The sequence below is a fragment of the Myotis daubentonii genome, chromosome 7 (genome assembly GCF_963259705.1).
Source record: "Myotis daubentonii chromosome 7, mMyoDau2.1, whole genome shotgun sequence".
Taxonomy (NCBI): domain Eukaryota; kingdom Metazoa; phylum Chordata; class Mammalia; order Chiroptera; family Vespertilionidae; genus Myotis; species Myotis daubentonii.
The window spans coordinates 54,087,815-54,108,047 of record NC_081846.1 but is presented as its reverse complement, the minus strand read 5'-3'; the positions used below and the strand labels follow the sequence as shown (position 1 = coordinate 54,108,047).

At 38.3% G+C, this 20,233-nt stretch overlaps 1 protein-coding gene across 3 annotated transcripts in view; it reads right to left on the bottom strand.

Annotated features, from left to right (window-relative positions):
• The window catches only part of IFIH1 (interferon induced with helicase C domain 1), a 58,687-nt gene that overhangs the window by 32,514 nt on the left and 5,940 nt on the right, over window positions 1–20,233 (bottom strand). For all 3 annotated transcript variants that reach the window (XR_009453830.1, XM_059704258.1, XM_059704259.1), the window contains exons 2-3: window positions 19,074–19,233; window positions 12,828–12,974 (exon numbers count right to left, since the gene is read on the bottom strand). Coding sequence is in view for 2 of the 3 variants with exons in the window: in XM_059704258.1 (XP_059560241.1) it covers window positions 12,828–12,974; window positions 19,074–19,233 (307 nt within the window). In the remaining variant the exon portion in view is untranslated. The remainder of the gene's footprint in view (window positions 1–12,827; window positions 12,975–19,073; window positions 19,234–20,233) is intronic.

The window sequence follows — 20,233 nt, the reverse complement described above, 5'->3', positions numbered from 1 at the left end:
TGAAAATACTGTGCTTATCAGTTGTGGTAGATTAGCTCTAAAACTCGGATTTGAGGAATCCCTCATGATCACACGGGGAAACCTGTACATCTCACTGAGAGATTTTAAATATGGCACTTTGCAATTCCCAGAGGTATGCCTTGTTAGGAGCTCAGAGGCGAGTGCGGGATAGAGCTGTCAAGTAGAACAGTGTTTTGGGCAGATGTACTGATGAAAAGAGAATGTGATTTGTAAGAAAAAGGCAAGGTGTAAAATGAGATGAGGAAAATACCATTGCAAGGATAACTCCCAATCTTAGATGTATAGACCAAGATTTTAGAGACAAAAAAAAATTAATTTTGACATGCTTTTCATATGCTGTATTAAATATGGTACTGAGACCTGAAAACAATACCCAAAACACAGATAAATACTAATAAATATTATCTACAATCTAACACTGTAGTTTTAAGTTTCCAACTAAGTATAATCCAAATGGAAATTATATTTTATTTCTGTTTTGTTTTCTAATCACTAACAGTTAAACCATAAACTTAAACCTGCTCCATGTAAGTGTATAGTGAAGATTTTCCCCAAGCTTTGTTCTAACATGCATACGATTGGGGGAACCTATTTAATGCAATGCATGCAAATAATTAGTGAATATTAAAGACAGCTTCTACCCAAAATAGGGTATGATTAATTAAGTTTGCGATTTGGATTATTTTCATCTAATCAATAAATCTGCAATGTGTCACTGAACTTTGTGCTTTCACAGATGTAATATAAATTACATTTTAAACTCTCAGCATCCTATGTGGTACATACCCATTATCACCTCCCTGTTCTAGGTGAGAAACCACAGCTCAGAGAGGTTCGATCAGTGATTCAGATCACACAGCTAGAATAGGGCAGAGCTGGAAGTCCTATTATCTGATTCTATGTCCAGTATCCCAATGCTTTTACCCAACACTAGGCATGGCTGATAATCTATGCGACGCTTTGTAAATAAGCAGACAATCCTGTAGCCATACTTCTAAGTGAAGTAAAGTTGTTTTTTAAGAATCTAGACATTTTCACTGTAATGTCAAATTTTCTATCAATCTTGAAACAGCTTGTCTTTGCAAGAAAAGTTGGATTTTTTATTTTGTTAATATTTCTGATTTCATCCATAGACTTTTGTTTACTTTACATTTAAATATTCACACTTATGTTAAAACTATTTTCTGCACACAAATAAAAGAATATTTGTATCCTGTTGACAAAATTAATTGCAATAATTCTGCTAGAGATCATATGAAAGTGAATGTGAATATCAGAGGTCCATTTATCATTTTAAGGATATATGTTTCCAGTTTTTCAGTACAAAAATAAGTCTGTTTCCTAGACTGCAAATGCTTATGCACTTAACATATTTTTATTTCATAGAAATATAAGTACTCTAGGAAATAACTTTAATAATAGAAGAAAGCATATTGTATCTTCTATAACATTGAAAATATCTTCCCCAGAGATTTTTCTTCCTGTATTCATTTTTTTAAAGTTATGTTATACACGCACATGCACACACACACACACACACACACACAACAAAAAGCCAGATCCAGAAAGTGCTTAAGTGATACCAAAATTAAACCAACCTACTGAGTTTATAAGCCAAGAATTCCTGCAATGGACTATATAGAAATATCTTGTTTCACTCTGTACTTTTCACAGTATGTCAGTCTGAACTGATGTCCTAATGGAAAAAGTCATGTGTCTATGATTTTAAAACAGATCAGATAAAATAAAGTCAACTGGAGACTGAGGGTTGCCATGAAAAGAGTACATGCTATGGAGTCAGACAGATTGGTCTCCAGATCCACTCTCAACCACTGCTAACAAGTGATTTAACCTTTTAAAAATTTTGCAATACAAATAGTAGTTTCTACTTTCTCATTTATTGTGAGAATTTATGAAGAAACAAATCATGAAGAGAAACATCTGAAATTCTTGTGAAGTTGCAGCTTAAAGAGGCTTTGAATATTGGAGTTTTATTACATAATACATCTAGTTAACTTTTATGTAGGTCTTATTTCCTCTAGGAAAAATACCAAAGCTAGTTATGAAACAGATCAGAAAATGCTGGTTATTTCTGTTAAAGAATAGCAGTTATTCATATCAAACTATATGGAAATGAAGTAAAGTGTTACTCATGCAGTTAAAAGATGGGATTTTCTGTAATAATTTTGTAAAAACACAAAAAAGAACAGCTTTGCTTACGGCAATAGTGTCTACAACCAGTCCATAAGCCATAAGAAAACTGCTTCTTTGCAAGCAGAACTTGAACATTTTTATTACTAATAAGGCAGAAATATTAACTGGAATCTGATAAATTTCATATTTAGCATCCTCTGGACCTTAAATACTTTGAAAATATTTAAAACCCATTTAGAAACCTAATATTTTGAGGTAAAAAAAAAAATTCTATTGAAAAGCTCTTGATTGAAGGTCTTTTTAGAGCTATTTCAATGTAAAGTCCGCCCTCTGCTGGAAAATGCTATTATAACAATTTGTTGATAAGGAACGTTGTGTTTTCAACCTAAGACCTAAGTCTCATTAGGTAAGATACAAATTACTTCTCACTCCTATTCCTACAGGTGGCGCCCCTCCTGTTTTCAGCCTCCATGCACTTCTCAGTCCACAGACTGTTTCTCTCCTACCGCTGGCCTTGGGCCGTCCTGCATTCTCTTTGTTGGGACATGGTTTTGCATCACAGCAGGAAGCGGTGCAAGGGGCCCTGTGCCCACCGAGGAAGAAGGTCACCAACAGACCCCGTTCTCCTGAGAGGCAGTGCTGCCGGGTCTGCAAACAGTCTAGTTCCACTTGTCACGGTCACTTTATATCTATCCTAGCTCTGACCCTCTGATGCATGTTAGTAGCTTCAGGTCCTTAGCCATTCCTACTTCCCTCCAGTTGCCTAACCCCGCAGCCTAGCCGTCCAAGACCACCCCTGAGGCTTCCGACATGTGCACACAGGGGCCCTCACACAGAGCCAGCATGGACCTCTGGAGTGTGCTTAACTTTCTTGCTACTAATAATACATATTTCCTTTGCTTTTGACATAATCTTTTTTGAGAGGAAATAGATGACTTTTATTTTCAGCTAGCTCCATGTATATGGATGTGTGCGTGAGTGCACACACACACACACACACACACACACACGCTCACATTTGGGTCTGTCAGATTTTGCTCTCCATGCCAGGGAACATGTGTTCCCACAGAATGGAGAGAAGCCACCTCCACCCACCTTGCATATTCTCTCCTGGATCCAAGCTTCTAGGAAATGAGTTTCCCAAAGAGAAAGAGAGAGAAAAACACACATACAAAAAAACTCTCCTAGAACCTTAGCCTGCATGGCTGTCCGAGGACCTCCTTGCTCCCGTTTATGGAATTATAAAATTTATACACTGAAATGTTCTAGTCAGAATTAAATTTGAGTTGTGTGTGAGGACATTGGCGTACATTGTATCTCTATGCCCTTTAGCCTTTAGAGTTGGGTCTCAAATAGAAAGGTAGTTAATAAATAGTTATTAAAGTACGGGGTTGTGAGGATAACATACCCACTAGGACAACCCATTCATTCACCGCCAGTCAGTAACACAGGCAAAAACCCCTAGCGCAGAGTCAGGTATGAATGATGAGTCAGATGACCACATGGAAAGCAAATCTTGGCAATAACAAGGTTTAGGGATGGCAAGGTAGGAGATGAATTGCAACGTTCTTAAGCTGATAGGCAAGAGAAGCTGTGCAAGTTAAGCAGACATAAACAGACTCATGAGGAAAGTGTGTGGAGAGATACATTTATGGGTGTCCTGGTAAATGTTCAGAATTCGGGCTCTTAATATAGGAGGGGGGAAGCCACAATTTGAAACTGTTAGCCAATTTCCAGTGTACATATTCCCACCACGGCTCATTTCAAGCCATGGGGTGATGTGACTGTGTGGACTTGGGGAGTCCTGTGCCTGTTGGCTCCTGCAAGCCGGTATCAGCCACTCCCAGCACCTCAAAGGATACTTTCCTCTAATTATGGGCTTTCCTACAAACATCATCTCAGGTAATCACATATGCTTTATGCTAGTACTTTATAATTGTTCAGATGATGAATGATAAACTTTTTAAAAAATGATTTTTCAGAGAGAGGAAGTGAGAGGGAGAAAGAGAGAGAAACATCGATGTCCGTTCAAGCCCTACAGGAGATTGAACATGCAACGTGGGTGTGTGCTCTGACCGGAATGGAACCGGTGACTGATGCACTTGTGAGGATGCTCCAACCAACTGAGTCGCACCAGCCAGAGCATGATGATAAACTGCTAACAGTGTTTTTTTTGTTGTTGTTGTTGTTTTGTTTTTTGTTTTAAGCTGTGGTACATTTACATAATGGAATACTCCTCAGCCATAAAAAAGAAGGAAATCTTACCCAACAGCATGGATGGACCTGGAGAGCATTATGCTAAGTAAAATAAGTCAGGCAGAGAAAGACAAATACCATATCATATGTGGACTCTAATGAACAAAATAAACTAACAAACAAAATAGAAACAGTGTCATCGATAGAGAACATACTGATAGCTGTCAGAGGGGAGGGGACCGTGAGGCTGGTTGAAAAAGATGTAGGGATTAAACAAACAAACACCTCATAGACACATACAGCAGTATGGTGATTACCAGAGGGGAAAGGGTAGGGGGAGGAGGAGGAGGAGGAGGAGGAGGAGGAGGAGGAGGAGGAGGAGGAGGAGGAGGTATTGGGGAATAAATGGTGATGGAAGAAGACTTGACTTGGGGTGATGAACACACCATACAATATACAGATAATGTATTATAGAATGTGTATTAACCAGTGTCACCCCCAATAAATTCAATAACAAATAAAAATAAAAGCATATTCTTTTGCCTTAGAAAAGCATTTGTAAAAATCATAGAGAAACCCCTGAATTCTCAGTGATCTTTGAAATCTCCTCTGCCACCTCCCTCCTCCACAAATCCTCCCCACCCTAATCAAACTGTCCCCCTGAACACACTTTGTTATAGAATTTTTCTGTGTTTGTTACAGCTGGAGAACGATGCTTATTGTATATAATAAATACATTATGTAACTGTATTAATGCATCTACTCCCTGCCCCCACACAGGCATAGCCTCTCCCATTACCCACACTGAACGCATTTTGCACTCTGCTATGCCTGCACTTTTGTTCATGATGTTTGTGTGGCCTAAAATGCAGCCTCCACTTCTGTTCACAAACCCAACACAGGACCTCCACGGCTCAGCCGGAATGCCTCCTACTCCTCCTCTGGTAAGCTCTCTCTGGCTTCCTTTTTTTTTTTTTTTTTTTTTTGCAAGTCTTCTCTCCCCATCCTTTAAGTTCTATTTGGCTGTAGATAGATTACCATTTCTCTTTCGGGCCTTGTAACTTGTTTTCTTGAACTGGATTATAAACACTTTGAGGGTGAAGCCAATACCTCAGTGCTTGGTTCTTGACCAACGAACTTTATTTCCACTGCTCTAGTTTCTAGTCCTCATTCACACACCAAAATAGAGAAGGTAAGGTCTAATAATCAAATTAATACTAGAATCACCATCTTTGTTAAAATTTGCTAAAACCCCCCACAAATAAACAAAAAATACACATTAGGTTTGTGGCCATAAAGGGGTGTCAGGAAAATAAATCTAGCATGTATTAGCTGAACACTAGGGAGATTTCTTTTCATCAAAATATCTTTCTCCTCAATTCTGAGATAAGAATGGTAAGCCTCCTAAAGCTATTATGCAACTATACGTCATATAACAGACCTAGATGGCCCATGACAGGTTTCAAATAAAATAAAAACCTATACTTTTCTTTAAAAAAAAACATCAATATCAACATCAGCATCTTTCTCTCAGCTCAAAATCTTATCTGCCTTTCAGATTGCCTCAATAGTACAATAATTAATGTAACTAAAATTAGAAAAATATAGAAGTAAAGGAGCACTGTCTTAATTCAAACCAAAGCTGCAATAGGATAGGCAATTCTGACACACCCTTTTCTCTCCCACTAAGATCCCAACTGCTATATGGTGTTTATTGGTAGAGATTCTAAGAATTTCTAAATTTCTAGAGGTTAGTGCTATAGAACATTATTCTTGTCCTCAAGTGCAAGGATAAATTTTGTGGCATTTTAACAGAAAATAGCTTAGGCCAAATCTAAGATTGGACTTTGGTCTATAAAAAGGCAAAACAAAACAACAACAACAAAAGTGCTGGAACAGATTGGGCCAGGGAGAAGGAGGCTGTTTTATAAAGGTCAATTTTTAAACCCCTCCTACAGAACATGATCTATGCAAAATATATCCACAATATATTCCAAAGCATAATGTCACCGGATAAACCTAAGGAGTGGAACATATGGGAGAATATGAAAAAGAAGGTATTAAAGTCTGAAAACAAGCAGGTTGGTAAGCTCATTAGCTGGGGTGGAATTTTAAAATCTTCACGTGAACGAATATGTAAATCAAAATATACACATGCATTCATAGTCATGCGCACCGTACATTCACACATGGCTCCGTTACATTATACTGTTACCTTATACTAGAACAGTGAAATTCCAGTCTCGTTATAAATGTAAAAGCGCCCTCTGCTGGCCAATCTGGGGTATTTGCATTTTCTAGTTTGACAACAGGAAGATTCAACATAGGATGATAAAGTTCCTGGGAAACTCCGCATGACAGTAAGCTTATTCCAAATACAATACTTTTTTTAGTTGTGCGTCTCATTTACTTCACTTTTATTTTAGTGTAGAGCTTTAATTTCAAAAAAATATCGATGCAAAATAACTACTCACTTGCAACAAAGCAACAGTAGCAGACAACTAAAACTGATTGTATGATTGATTTGATTGTACACTTAGAGAATTTTAAAAATCCAGATAAGTATGTGCTTGCTCTAAGTAAAATCGTTTTAGTAGAAAAAAAAGGACACACCCATCAGTAGGCTTTATGCCCCACCGATGTTTTCTAGGGAAATGTGGTTTAGAGAAACATCAAAGTTTCCAATATCTTCTTGTTATAAGATAACCAGTGACTTCAGAAAGCAGACCTACAACACCCAGCATTAAAATCCTACTAATAGTCTGAGAACTATTCGAAATTATTGTGCTAACTTGGAAAAAGAAAGAACTTTTATTGGCCACCGTTTTAATGGGAAGCAGTTGGAAGGAGGAAGGAAGAACTGCCAGCCCCCAACGCGGAGACCTGATGAAGTCACCCTCCAGACCTACTGGGGAATTCTGATATACTGCTCCTAGGATGAAGGGGAGATTAATTAAAATTGACCTCAGGACAGGCCACTGTTTTTAATGGCAATCTGTCTCACCCATGAGATGTATTAAGGAGTAAAAGGAGCCAGAAAAACAATATATGGTGACTATTTGCATTAAAATCATACATAATTAACATTTGTATGCACTATACAAATATTTTAGAAACTGGTTCAGAAATAAAATTACGGAAGTCTTCATTTGAACTGGGAAATAATTCAAGACAATTTTTTTCTTTCTGCATATGAAAATTCATATGTACAGATGATGTGTACCTTAAGTAAAAAGTTTCTTTCAATGCCATTTTGGTAACTGTATTTAAAACCTTAACACAATATATTAGAATTAAAAATAAAGATTATACAATATCAGTATCAATAAGATACACAAAACACAATTATGCAAATGCATATGAGAGACTATGGGACGCTTTCATATACTTTTTGATTGTTAATTCTGTCAAAGAATGCCAATGTAGGCAAAAATCCTTTCATAGTAAATTTGCAATATAAAATTCAATCAACAGAACTTCAATAACTTCTTTGGGTTACTGGTATTTTACAAGTAGTTTACATCAGTACTTTTAGTTCTGTAGAGCAACAAGAAAATAAACAGACACTTGGATGAATCCACAGCAGCAGTGTCTATGCCCTAAAGCATAGTATAAATCTGCTCCCAAATCTACAACACAAGGATCTTCTAGACTAGAAGATTGGTAACGTCCACGTACTGGATGGAGTCCTCAGATTTCTGTATATCTTACTGTACCCTTAAATGTTCGCAGGCATATATATATATATATATATATATATATATATATATATATATATTCCATTGATTTTAGAGAAGAAAGGAGAGGGAGGGAGAGATAGAAACATCAACAGTGAGAGAATCACTGATCAGCTGCCTCCTGCACATCCCACACTGGGGATTAAGCCTGCAATCTGACCTGGAATGGAGCTGTGACCTCCTGGTTCATAGGTCGGTGCTCAACAACTGAGCCATGCGTGCTGGATGATTATTATAGATTTTGATTGTCTGTACTTTTCTTTCACAGCACTTACTATAGTAGTTTTGCATAGCAATTACTATGAAGCTAATATAGTGACTAATGTCCGTCCAACACACCCATCAGTTGAAAGCACCAGGGGCAGAACCAATTTCTATTGTTCCCCCACTGGATTTACATTCCTGGGACATGATAAACATTTGTTAATGAAACAAGTGAAGGGAAGAGAGGAAGGGACGAAGCCCGAGAGCAAAAGATAACCCTTTCTGTTCCCTATGGTCATTATGAAGATCCATTTTTCCCCCCACAAGATGTAGCTTTAAATTCTAAGAAAATAGAAAATTTAAAAAGTTTTGCTTTTAACTTTGTCCACTTAGAGACTCAGAACCCTCCACACATAAGGCACACTCTGATGAGATGCACTAGGCAATCTTTGAGGAAAAACCCTTATTTGAGATGCAGTATCATGTCCAAGTCTCTATCCTGTCTTCAATTCTTTCCAGTGTGAATTTAAAAAATAGCCAGTAACCCACCAAGATGTCAGGTAGCCTACCAAGGAAATGTAAGAAAAGGTGAAAGCCCCAAAGTCAGACAGTGGGTATTGCCATTCCTACAGAATCAAGATTTCTGAAGGAAAGCACAACTGCTCCAATGGAAAAGGAAAGGTCTTCTAGGTGCTGGTTTAAGAGCTTTGCTATTCTACACATGAAATCTCGCTGACTAACGGGTGGTCCCGGACCAGCCCGAGCAGCATGGGCTGGGAGCCAGTGGGAAAGGCAGAATCCCAGGTCCCACACAGGACCTACTGAATCAGAGTCTGCATTTCAACAAGACGCCCTTCTCCAGTTGACTCCTGTGGACATTCAAACTTCAGGTGCCTCGCATGAAAAAGCAAGCACCGTGTGTGTACAAGCCTAAATAGCCGGCAAACTAGAAAAAAAATCGCTACTACTCATGACAAAGGATAGCTATAGGTAGTTCATATAAACCAGCAAGAAGATAATAAAGAACTTCTTAGAAAAATAGATAGGTGATTAACAAAAACAAACAAACAAAAAAGAATGAACTTGTAAACATGTTTTTCACTAGGAATTAAAAAATTCAAATTGAAATAATAAAATATTTGAAAATATTACCCATTCTTGTAGAAGAGATTTCAAAGCAAGAGGTACGCTTTCTATTGTTGGAGGGCTTGTACATTGATACCAGTTCCTGGTGTAAAATTTGACATTATTAAATGTCTTAAAATTGTAGAAATCATGCCCTGACCGGTTTGGCTCAGTGGATAGAGTGTCGGCCTGTGGATTGAAAGGTCCCAGGTTCGATTCCAGTCAAGGGCATGTACCTTGGTTTCAGGCACATCCCCAGTGGGGGCCGTGCAGGAGGCAGCTGATCAATGTTTCTCTCTCATCGATGTTTCTAACTCTCTATCCCTCTCTCCTCCTCTCTGTGGAAAAATCAATAAAATATATTTTAAAAAAATTGTAGAAATCATTTGATCCAGAAATTTCAATTATGTCATATGTTTATAAAAATCAAACTGAGACATAAATACAGTTATTGTAGCATTATTCACAATGTAGAAATTTGGAAGCACCTTAAATGTTCAATAATTAAATAATCTATTATAATGCATCCAGATGCAATTATTATTCTGTTTTATAAGTCATTCTGTAGAAGAACATCGAATGAACAGAGGAGAAATGTCCTTATATATAAACATCCAAGTGTGTAAACCTACCGGAAGGCTACACATCCAATTGTTAAGCGTGATCTATACTGAAGGAGAATGGGCCACTTTCTTTGTATGTTTCTATGTTTTCAAATTTGCTGCAATGCAGCCATACTACTTTTCTGAGTCAAAAATAGTAAACTTTACTAGTGGTATGCTAGGGTCAGCTTAATACCAGCTCACAATAGCCAATTGTTAAATTTTGAGAAATTTTGTGAGCCAGCTGTTAAGCACAGCACTTTAAAAAAATTAAATTACATAAACTTACAATTAAATAAATTACATTAAAACAAAGGCAATAAATACTTAAAACCCACCATTCCTGATCATCTTACTGTATCATCTAAGCCCATTGCATCTGTATGGTGGGAATCTTACATAATGGTATGCTGCTGCGCATCTCTCCCCGATTTTGTACTCAGTGACATTATGATGGAGGCTTAAAATCCGCCTTAGTGAGAGCATTTACACCAGGGACATTGGTATACACTGACAATCAGGCCTTTTTTTCTTTTCCCCAGAGAGCTACTTGTTAAAAATGTGTCAGCATACCACAGACCTTACATATTTCTAGAGAAAATAGAAGGTGACCCTTTTGAGGAGGTAGGGGAGGAGGGAAGAATTCTATCATGAGAAAATTAGGGAGAGGAACAAAATTAAATCGGTTTGATCCTTCCAGGGTTGTTTCATATAAAAACGATGGACTTGAATGCTCTCCGAGAGCATACCCACACCTTTCTTCCCTCAGAGGCCTGCATCTTTACTTTTCTCTCTTAAACCCAGGAGACTTGCAACCAGGGGAGCAGTGGGCAGTGGCAGCTCATCCCTCACTAGCCCCCTGAACCTGTGCCCAAGGCCTCCTTTTCTCTGAGTTTTCCGTGAGCTAGGCTCTCTCCTGTTGCTACTTCTACCCTAAGCCCTTCCTTGTTTCACCGTCCCCAGCTTTAATAAATATACTCTCAAAATAAATAAAAATACAAAGGTGGATATGGTGGTATCAGTTCTCACACTATTAGATACTGCAATTCAAGCCAACACCAGTCTAGCACCTGTTCATCTTCCTTTCTACAGCCTTGGTTTTACGCTACAATCCAGCCGAACCGCTCAGAGACTTCCTGGTCTGTAATTAGGGGAAAAGGTAATGGCCTTACTTAATCATCAGAGCTTTGCATGAAACAAGCTGCTCAACAAATGGGACATGTTCTGAGAAATGGCTTTAGGTGATTTTGTTTTTGTGCGAACATCAGAGTTCACTTACACAAATCTGGGTGGGATCGCCTACTACACACCTAGGCTGTATGGTGTAGTCTGTTGCTACCAGACTACAAGCCTTCACAGCATGTTATTGTACAAAACAACAGAAGATTAAATCAAGCACAAGGGAAATGATGCAATCAAGAGATGCAGTAAAATGAGATGTCTGAGGCTACTGCCAGGATAACGCGGCATACTGTTTTAAAGCAAACTGTTTTATTTCCAAGTAGAAAGAGTACACTCTAAAATAATGATAAAAAGTATAGGACAGTGAATACGTAAAACAGTAACATAATCGTATTTTGTTTTGTTTTTATCCTCACCTAAGGATATTTTTCCCATTGATTCTTTAAGCAGTGGTTCTCAAACTTCCTAATGCTGCGACCCTTTAATACAGTTCCTCATGTTGTAGTGACCCCCAACCATAAAATTATTTTCGTTGCTACTTCATAACTGTAATGTTGCTACTGTTATGAGTCATAATGTAAGTATCTGATATGCAGGATGTATTTTCATTGTTACAAATTGAACATAACTAAAGCATAGTGATTAATCACAAAAACAATATGTAATTATATATGTGTTTTCCAATGGTCTTAGAAGACCCCTGTGCAAGGGTTGTTCGACCCCTAAAGGGGTTGCGACCCACAGGTAGGCGACCCGCAGGTTGAGAACCGCTGCTTTAGAGAGAGTGGAAGGAAGGGGGAGAGGCAGAGAGAGAGAAACATCAATGTGAAGATATGAGAGAGAGACACATCCACCGGTTGCCTCCCCCATGCATCCCGACCAGGACCATCCAGACCAGGGCCAGGGATCGAGCCTGCAACCAGGTATATGCCCTTGACTGGAATCGAACCCAGGATGCTTCAGTCCATAGGCCAACACTCTATCCTCTGAGGCAAACCGGCTAGGACACATAGTCATTTTTTAACGTGTTATGTACTGTACGTAATTGCGTATGTTACACCTTCAGATGACTGGCAGCTTTTTGTTTCCAAGAGCATCATCACAAGCACCTGAGCCGCGCGTTGCACTACCACCTTACACAGCTAGGACTAAGACGTCACAAGGCAATAGGTGTGTTTCCGCTCCATTATGATATAGTGAGACCACAGTCCTACGTGCGGTCTGTCACTGACCAAAACGTCCTTATGTGGCACATGACTAGAATGTATTTGAAAGAACATTGGAAACCATGAAAATATGGGACATGCTTATGATATTTATCACATTAAAAGGCCCGCAGATGTCTTAGAAAGTAAAATTAGAACCAAATGTGTTCATATTCATAACATATTAATATTGCATTAGTTTTGAAAACATTTTTAGCCACCAAGAGGAATTATTCTAATTTACACTCTTCTAAAAATATTATTTTAATAAAAATGTTCACAAGACCCCAAAAGCCCAAATTTTATCCCTCTGCTTAACAGACCCCGATGTCATCGATGCCCCGATGGGTTTTTGTGATGTAGTCATTAGTGTACATAAAGTACATGTGTGTTCCAAGTACCTGAGACTACAGAAGAATCCGTAAAAGATGATTCCACTGAATTGCTTTGAATGTCCCAGGCATCTTTCTCTGGACTTGACTGATCTGTGGCTAAAAGAAGTGGCTCTTTATCTTCAGGACTGTCTTCTTGTGATGAATTCTCACTTCCTATGAATAAAAGCATTAGAATGTAAAACATAGCACAATGAAAGTTTTCATGCCGTGTACAAAAGACCATTACTGTTATTTTGAAAATGAAATGGGGGGTTCCTAATAGAGATTTAATTGAATATGCTTCAATACCTTGAAATTCTAATCAGAATATTTCAGACCATCAAACCTCAGCGGGAAGGTAGGGGAGGGTGGGGGTAAGGGGGAGAGATCAACCAAAGGACTGTATGCATGCATATAAGCCTAACCAATGGACACAGACACCAGGGGAGTGAGGGCATGAGTGGGGGAGGGGGGGGACGGGGGGATAAGGACACATATGTAATACCTTAATCAATAAAGAAAAATATTTTAAAAAATTGTATTACCATGGTAAGCTTTTATACACTATAAATGCCTGTTATTGTTACTCTGAAAACCAAGTTGGGATTTCTTTTAGAGATTTGCCCAAATGTACTTCAGTACCTTCATGTTTTGAAAGGCTTGGGATGTGTTTTTTGTTCTGACACAGTATTTTTATTATTAATACGGGCATAATGAGTAATTCTTTGCAATGATCAAATTTTGCCTAAAAAGACGACATGATATTATACTAGTCACAGGAAAGGTGTGTGACGATTTCCTATCCGATCATCACCTTTAGGAAGTAAGCCACTTATTCAGGGATGCAAAGCCACATTTAAGGCTGAATTAATGAAATGCAAATTGGGTGGTGGTTTTTCTTTAGCTTGTGCTCTTGCCATTTTGTTCCCTCGCTGTGTGTTTTACGGGAGATGTACATATGCTTTAATGTCAGCCTGAATGCATGTATTCTGAATTTCTGGGGATTTTTAAAAATTCAATAAAATATTCTACATCCTTTCTTTCTTCTTTCCTTTATTTCCCCAGTCTGGCCTTGCTTCCTTCAACCCACATATATTGAGCATTTTCTTAAGGGACTACTAGTTTACAAAGAAAAACAAGATTTTCTGTCCTTCTGAAGCTGCAATCTGTCAGAGAAGACTGATCCCATAAAGAAAAAAATTAAGTATCATTTTGGATTAGGTCATCTTACAAAATAAGGGGCAAATGAGTCATGTGTATAAAGAATTTCCTGGAAAACTGTTGTGTCTTTGGACTTTGTCTTTGGCCAGACAACTTGACAATGTATGCAGCTACATATTAACTATGTTTGTAGTTTATAACCGTAACAGTCAATTGTTTGGGGCTTACTATATAAGCACTTTGCATAGGTTAAATAATTTAATTCTCAAAATAATCCTAATAAATAAGTAACATTATTATCCCCATTTCACAGAGAAGTAAACTGAGGCATGGAGAGAGCAAGTACCTGGCCAAAGTCACATGTTCAGGGACGTAAAGGAACAAGAACTCAGTAAGCATAAGGATTCAGAGCCTAGGCCACCACAACAAAATGTTATAGATTGTCTTGAGCAACAGAATTTCATTTTCTCACAGTTCTGTGGATTGGAAGTCCAAGGTCAATGTGCTAGCAGAGTTGGTGTCTGGTGAGAGCTCTTGCTCTTTATTTAGGCTGCAAAAGGTCACCTTCTTACTATGTCATCACATGGGGGGGGGGGAGTGGAGAGGGAGAGAAAGAGAGAGCGAGATTGAGAGACAGAGAGAGAGAGAGAGAGAGAGAGAGAGAGAGAGAGAGGAGAAGGAAGAGGAGGAGGTGGAGGAGGAGGAGGAGGACGAGGAGGAGGACGAGGACGAGGAGAAAAAGAAAATATCTTTTCTTCTTCTTATAAGGCCACAGTCTTATTGGATTAGGGCCTGCCATTTTTACCTCATTTAACTTTAATTATCTCTTTAAAAACCCTGTATCTTGATGCAGTCTCATTGGGAGTTAGGGCTTCAGCATATGAATCCAGTCCATAGCCACTCCTACCACAAGAATAATCACAGCTAACTTTCTGGTCAATAAGACCTACTAGGAAAATGCTTAGATGCCCATGATAAGATGTACTGTTCAGCAAACAACACTGAAATTCCTGGTCTGCTGATTAGATTTCCTTAAGAAATAAAAATTCAGTCTCACTTGTTTGGAATGAGTTGGCGGGGGAGCAGAAGAATGCTGAGCCCCAGACAGAGATCAGCATTTGCCATTTGACCTTCGAAAAGAAGCTTAGAGATCCATGTCTCTTCTCTCCCTGCCCTCACGAGAGCCCACATACCTGAGTCAACATCCATCATCATTCCCTTTGGTCGAAAGAGAGAGAAATCCCAGGACCCTGCCATGGGCCCAGGGAGGGATAGAAGGGTGATTTGGTGTCACTGTTTTTCTTTTCACAAGGACTCTCCACTTGTATCAAATGTTTGGCCTGGCCAGCCAGGATACACACATGAGCAGAGAGAATCTGGATAAACTAGTCCCCAAGTCATTCTGAAAGAAGCATCAAGACAAGGTTATTGCATATAATGAGGACAGTAACGAGGGAGGTATGTGAATATTAGGTGGAAGTGATGAGGTGTGTTTAACACAGGCATTACGTGAGATTTACTATACATACTCTCCATAGACTGTTATTGTTCAAAGAACTATAATTTGAAAAATTATGTTAAACTTCTAACAAGGCACTTTGTAAAGTAGAATTTTAAAAAAAGATCTTAGCAAGAAATATTGCCAGACATGCTGTCCATGTCTGGAGAAATCTAGAAGACACTTTGTAGCAAATCTTTTAGACCCTTTCCTAAACAATTGTGTCACTGAACACAACTGGGGGATGGATATGAGAAGGCCTTTTGCGATTTTTAAAGGCTGCCCTTTCTAATACCCTTTGATACACTGAGGCCAAAATTTCCCTGGGAGTGAAAACCAAACTAGTCATTTTCTTTTGAAGTTTAAGTCCTAGAATGTTTGTTCTGAATGGAGGTGTTTGCATGGGGTCTTGAAAGGAAACTCATCATGAGATGGGTGGTCTGGCCTGGCGTCCAGCTCATCCATGAGGTGTGCAGGAAAAATTTGGCGCCATCATTGTATGTAGCTGGGGCTGGAAGTACCTCTAGATTTAGCAAACTGGCCTTGGAGATATGCTATGGAAACAATGGCTGGGCTGTAACATATAAGTGCAAAAAAACGTAATCTTGATGTTGCAACTGAGGCCTCTCCAGAGAACGGAAGCAAAATAAAGATGCTTCTGATTGAAAAGAAAATTTTTTTAAACCAGGTGGCAGTCTCGATTTGGCTCATGAGTTATACTTTTCCAACACTGACAAATTTACTACACCAGATCATAGACTTTTTTCTTTTTTTACTGTCTACTGAAGAGCTTTTTATTGTTTGTTTTGTTTTTTATTGTTTAAAGTGTTACAAATAGTAGCACATATGTCTTCTTTTTCCCCCATTCACCTCCCCCTGGTCTCCCCAACCCCCCGGCACATGCCCTCACTCCCCCCCGCCCCCAGTGTCTGTGTGCATTGGTTATGCTTATATGCATGCATACAAGTCCTTCGGTTGATCACTTACCCCCACCCCCCCAACCCTCCCCAGCCTTCCCGCTGAAATTTGACAGTTTATTCAATGCTTCTTTGTCTCTGCATCTATTTTTGTTTATCAGTTTCTGATATTCATTATATTCCACAAATAAGTGAGATCATTTGATATTTATCTTTCTCTGACTGGCTTATTTCACTTAGCAAAATGCTCTCCAGTTCCATACATGCTGTTGCAAATGGTAAGAATTCATTCTTTATTTACAGCAGTGTAGTATTCCATTGTGTAGATGTACCACAGTTTTCTAATCTACTCATCTGTTGATGGGCACTTAGGCTGTTTCCAAATCTTAGCTATTATAAATTGTGCTGCTATGAACATAGGGGTGCATATATCCTTTCTGATTGATGTTTCTGTTTTCTAAATAAAAGACTTAAACGTAAGACGGGAAACCACAAAAATCTTAGAAAAAGCCATAGGCAACAAAATAGCAGACATTTGTCATGGCAATATCTCTACTGATATAGCTCCCAGAGCAATGGAAACTAAGGAGAAAATAAACAAATGGGACTACATCAAAATAAAAAGCTTCTGCACAGCAAAGGAAACCATCAACAAAACAAGAAAGCCCAGTGCATGGGAGAACATATTTGCCAATGTTATCTTTGATAAGGGTTTAATCTCCAAAATTTATAAGGAACTCATACAACTTAACAAAAGGAAGATAAACAATCCAATCAGAAAAATGGTCAAAGGACCTAAATAGACACTTTTCCAAAGAGGACATACAGAAGGCCCAGAGACATATGAAAACATGCTCAAAGTCGCTAATCATCTGAGAGATGCAAATCAAAACAACAATGAGGTACCATCTCACACCTGTCAGAATGGCTATCATCAACAACTTAACAAACAACAAGAACTGGAGAGGATTCAGAGAAAAAAGAACCCTCGGGCACTGCTGGTGGGAATGCAGACTGGTGTAGCCACTGTGGCAAACAGTATGGCGTTTCCTCAAAAAATTAAAAATGTAACTTCCATCTAACCCAGTAATCCTACTTCTAGACTCTCTTATTTTTTTTTCAAATATGCTTCCATTGATCCTAGAGAGAGAATAAGGGAGAGGCAGAGAGAGAGAGAAACACTGATATGAAAGAGAAACATTCATGGGCTGCCTCCTGCACACCCCCTACTAGGGATCAAGCCTGAAACCTGGGAATGTGCCCCAACCCAGAATCAAACCAGCAACCCTTTGGTGCACAGGAGACTGCTCAACCAACCGAGCCACACCATCCAGGGCTGAGAAGAACTTCTTACACAGTTAAGCTTTGCTGTGGAAACAGAAGCAATGCCAGTAGAAACCCTGGATCCTGCTTGGGGACAGATCATGGAGTTACTGCCTGGATTTTGAAAGCTGGATTGACTAAGTTTGACTGAGCAAGCACCCTCCCCACCACTTTCTCCTTCAATAGTTCAAGATAGAAGGGAAAGCTGCAAGGCCTCTTGAGATTTGCATTTTGTGGCGTTCTTGAACATATGACACTGCAAAACATTGGGGTGAAGATAAAAGAACTTACCCCCAAACATTTAGAGCTTTTTAATACCTCATAGTAAAAATATTGTTATTTTCTCCTTCTCTGTCTCTCATTATATATGCAGATAGATAGATACAGATATATATACCAGGTACATCTTTATGTATATGTATATCTGTGTGTGTGTATTTCAAACCACTGGGCAGTATTAAACTATTTACTTAATATAATATAAACATATAACATACTGTTAATAATTTAGTGACTATATTTTTATTTTGCATAGATAACTTAGAAAATAGTTTACTGGGTATCTTATTCCATTAGAAAGTGTGGTATATGGGGGTAGGGAATTTGTATGTCTCTTTGAATTCATGTCCTAGCCCTACAACAGTGTCTGGCTCGTCCTTGGCACTCATGAAGTGTTAGTTGAATGGCTGACTGAATGACTGAATGAGTTGACATGAGCTTGAAGTGGTTCTAAGTCAGTTATATCAGTTACTACCAATTAACTTTCAATTTGTCTTACATATATTTTTTGAAAACATAGGGTATGTACTCTGAAAAATATATGGCAGTTTAAGTTTTACAAATAATACATATGAAATGCTATATAATGTTAACTTTTGTTATTATAATTGAATAATTTTAAAAACTCACATGAAGTGATATTGAAATATGTTGTTATGACCGACCTTTTATCAAATATTTATTAAATTCCTTTAAAATGTATATAAATATCCCGGAGACTGTGCGGCAGAATTGTAATACCATTAAAACATTTTCTTCCCATTTATGTGTGTCCGTTTAATGTTAAAAATGTCTCAATAAAATTTCAGGCAATTGCCTCATTTCTCAAATAAGATGGCTAGTGCAAACAGTATTGGACTGGGAGTCAGCTGCCAATATTCTCAATCATTTTGCTGATTTTGTAAATTCATCTTTTCCTAGAGAGCAATTTCCTCATTCATAAAGAGGATAAAAGAGATGCTCTCTCAAATCCTTTTCAGTTTTGAAATTTTGATTCTAAGTATCTTAGTGTTTGGCCTTTGGTCTATGAGCTTCATTAAACTCTCAATCACCAGGCAAAATGTGCAAACTCTTCCCCCGTAGAACGAGATGTACCTGCATTGCTGTCGGTGCCTGTTAACTCCTGGGCAAGCGCTTCATTCTCCGTTTGCCTCAGAACAGTCACAAACACAGAAAACCAGTTTTCTTTCTGCACAATCCTTCTCAGGAGCTCTCTCACACCTGCCTCGTTCCCATTTTTTTCTGCAGCAGAAATCTGTTTTAAGAGAAAAGCAGAATTAAAAAAGATCAAACATCCTCTGAATGAATTTAAAAAGGAACTACCTGTAGAAAAATCAAGCAATTAAGCATAAGTATAAATAGAGACCTATTTCCAACACTAAAACAGCAGGGCCACTTGTAGCAGTAAATATTTCACCTCAGTTATTCTGAATAAGAGGTGCAAAAGAAAGGGCCTTTAATCTCTAGCCATTTTACGTCTGTTTGCATCAATTTCTGTCTGTATTTCTAGGGCCTGATTTTTCGTTTTAACTCATAGAATCTGCAAATGGGAAACAAAACATTTCTTATCCAGCTCCTGTTTCTTAACTATCACCATTTATGAAGTCATTACTATCATCACATATTCTTGCCTACTTAATATTTGCAATATTTATCATTACCATAATATTTTTCTTAAATTGGTATTTATTTCATATTATCAGAAAATTTTATTTCTATATCCCTCCCCCCCTTTTTTTTGAAATAGGGAGAATTATTTCTACATCTATTTGTTACAAACCTTAGGTTTCATTAAATTTCCCCTTTAATCTAAGCAAATCTTTCTAAATGTGGATCATTTATGAAATGATTATCACAGTGCATCTCCCCAGTTCGTAATATAGCACCAAACATTTGGAGAAAAGAGTAATTAATAGAAGCCACATTTCGACCAGAAAAACGATCAGACAGGACATCATCAGCTTGCTGTGCCCTTAGGCAAGCTACTTCATCTCTCCAGGACCTCAGTTCCTGTATGTGTAAACTGAAGCAACTGAAAAGAAATGTCAGGCATTCTCCATCCTTGTTGCACTAGAATCACCTGGGGAGCTTGGAATCACCTGATCTACTCCCCAAAATTCTGATTTGTCTTTGTCTATTCTGGGAAACTAGAAAAAAAATTTCTTTTTTAATCCTCACTTGAGGATATTTTGTCATTGCTTTTTAGAGGGAGTGGAAGAGAGAGGGAAAGACAGAGAGAAATATCAATGTGAGAG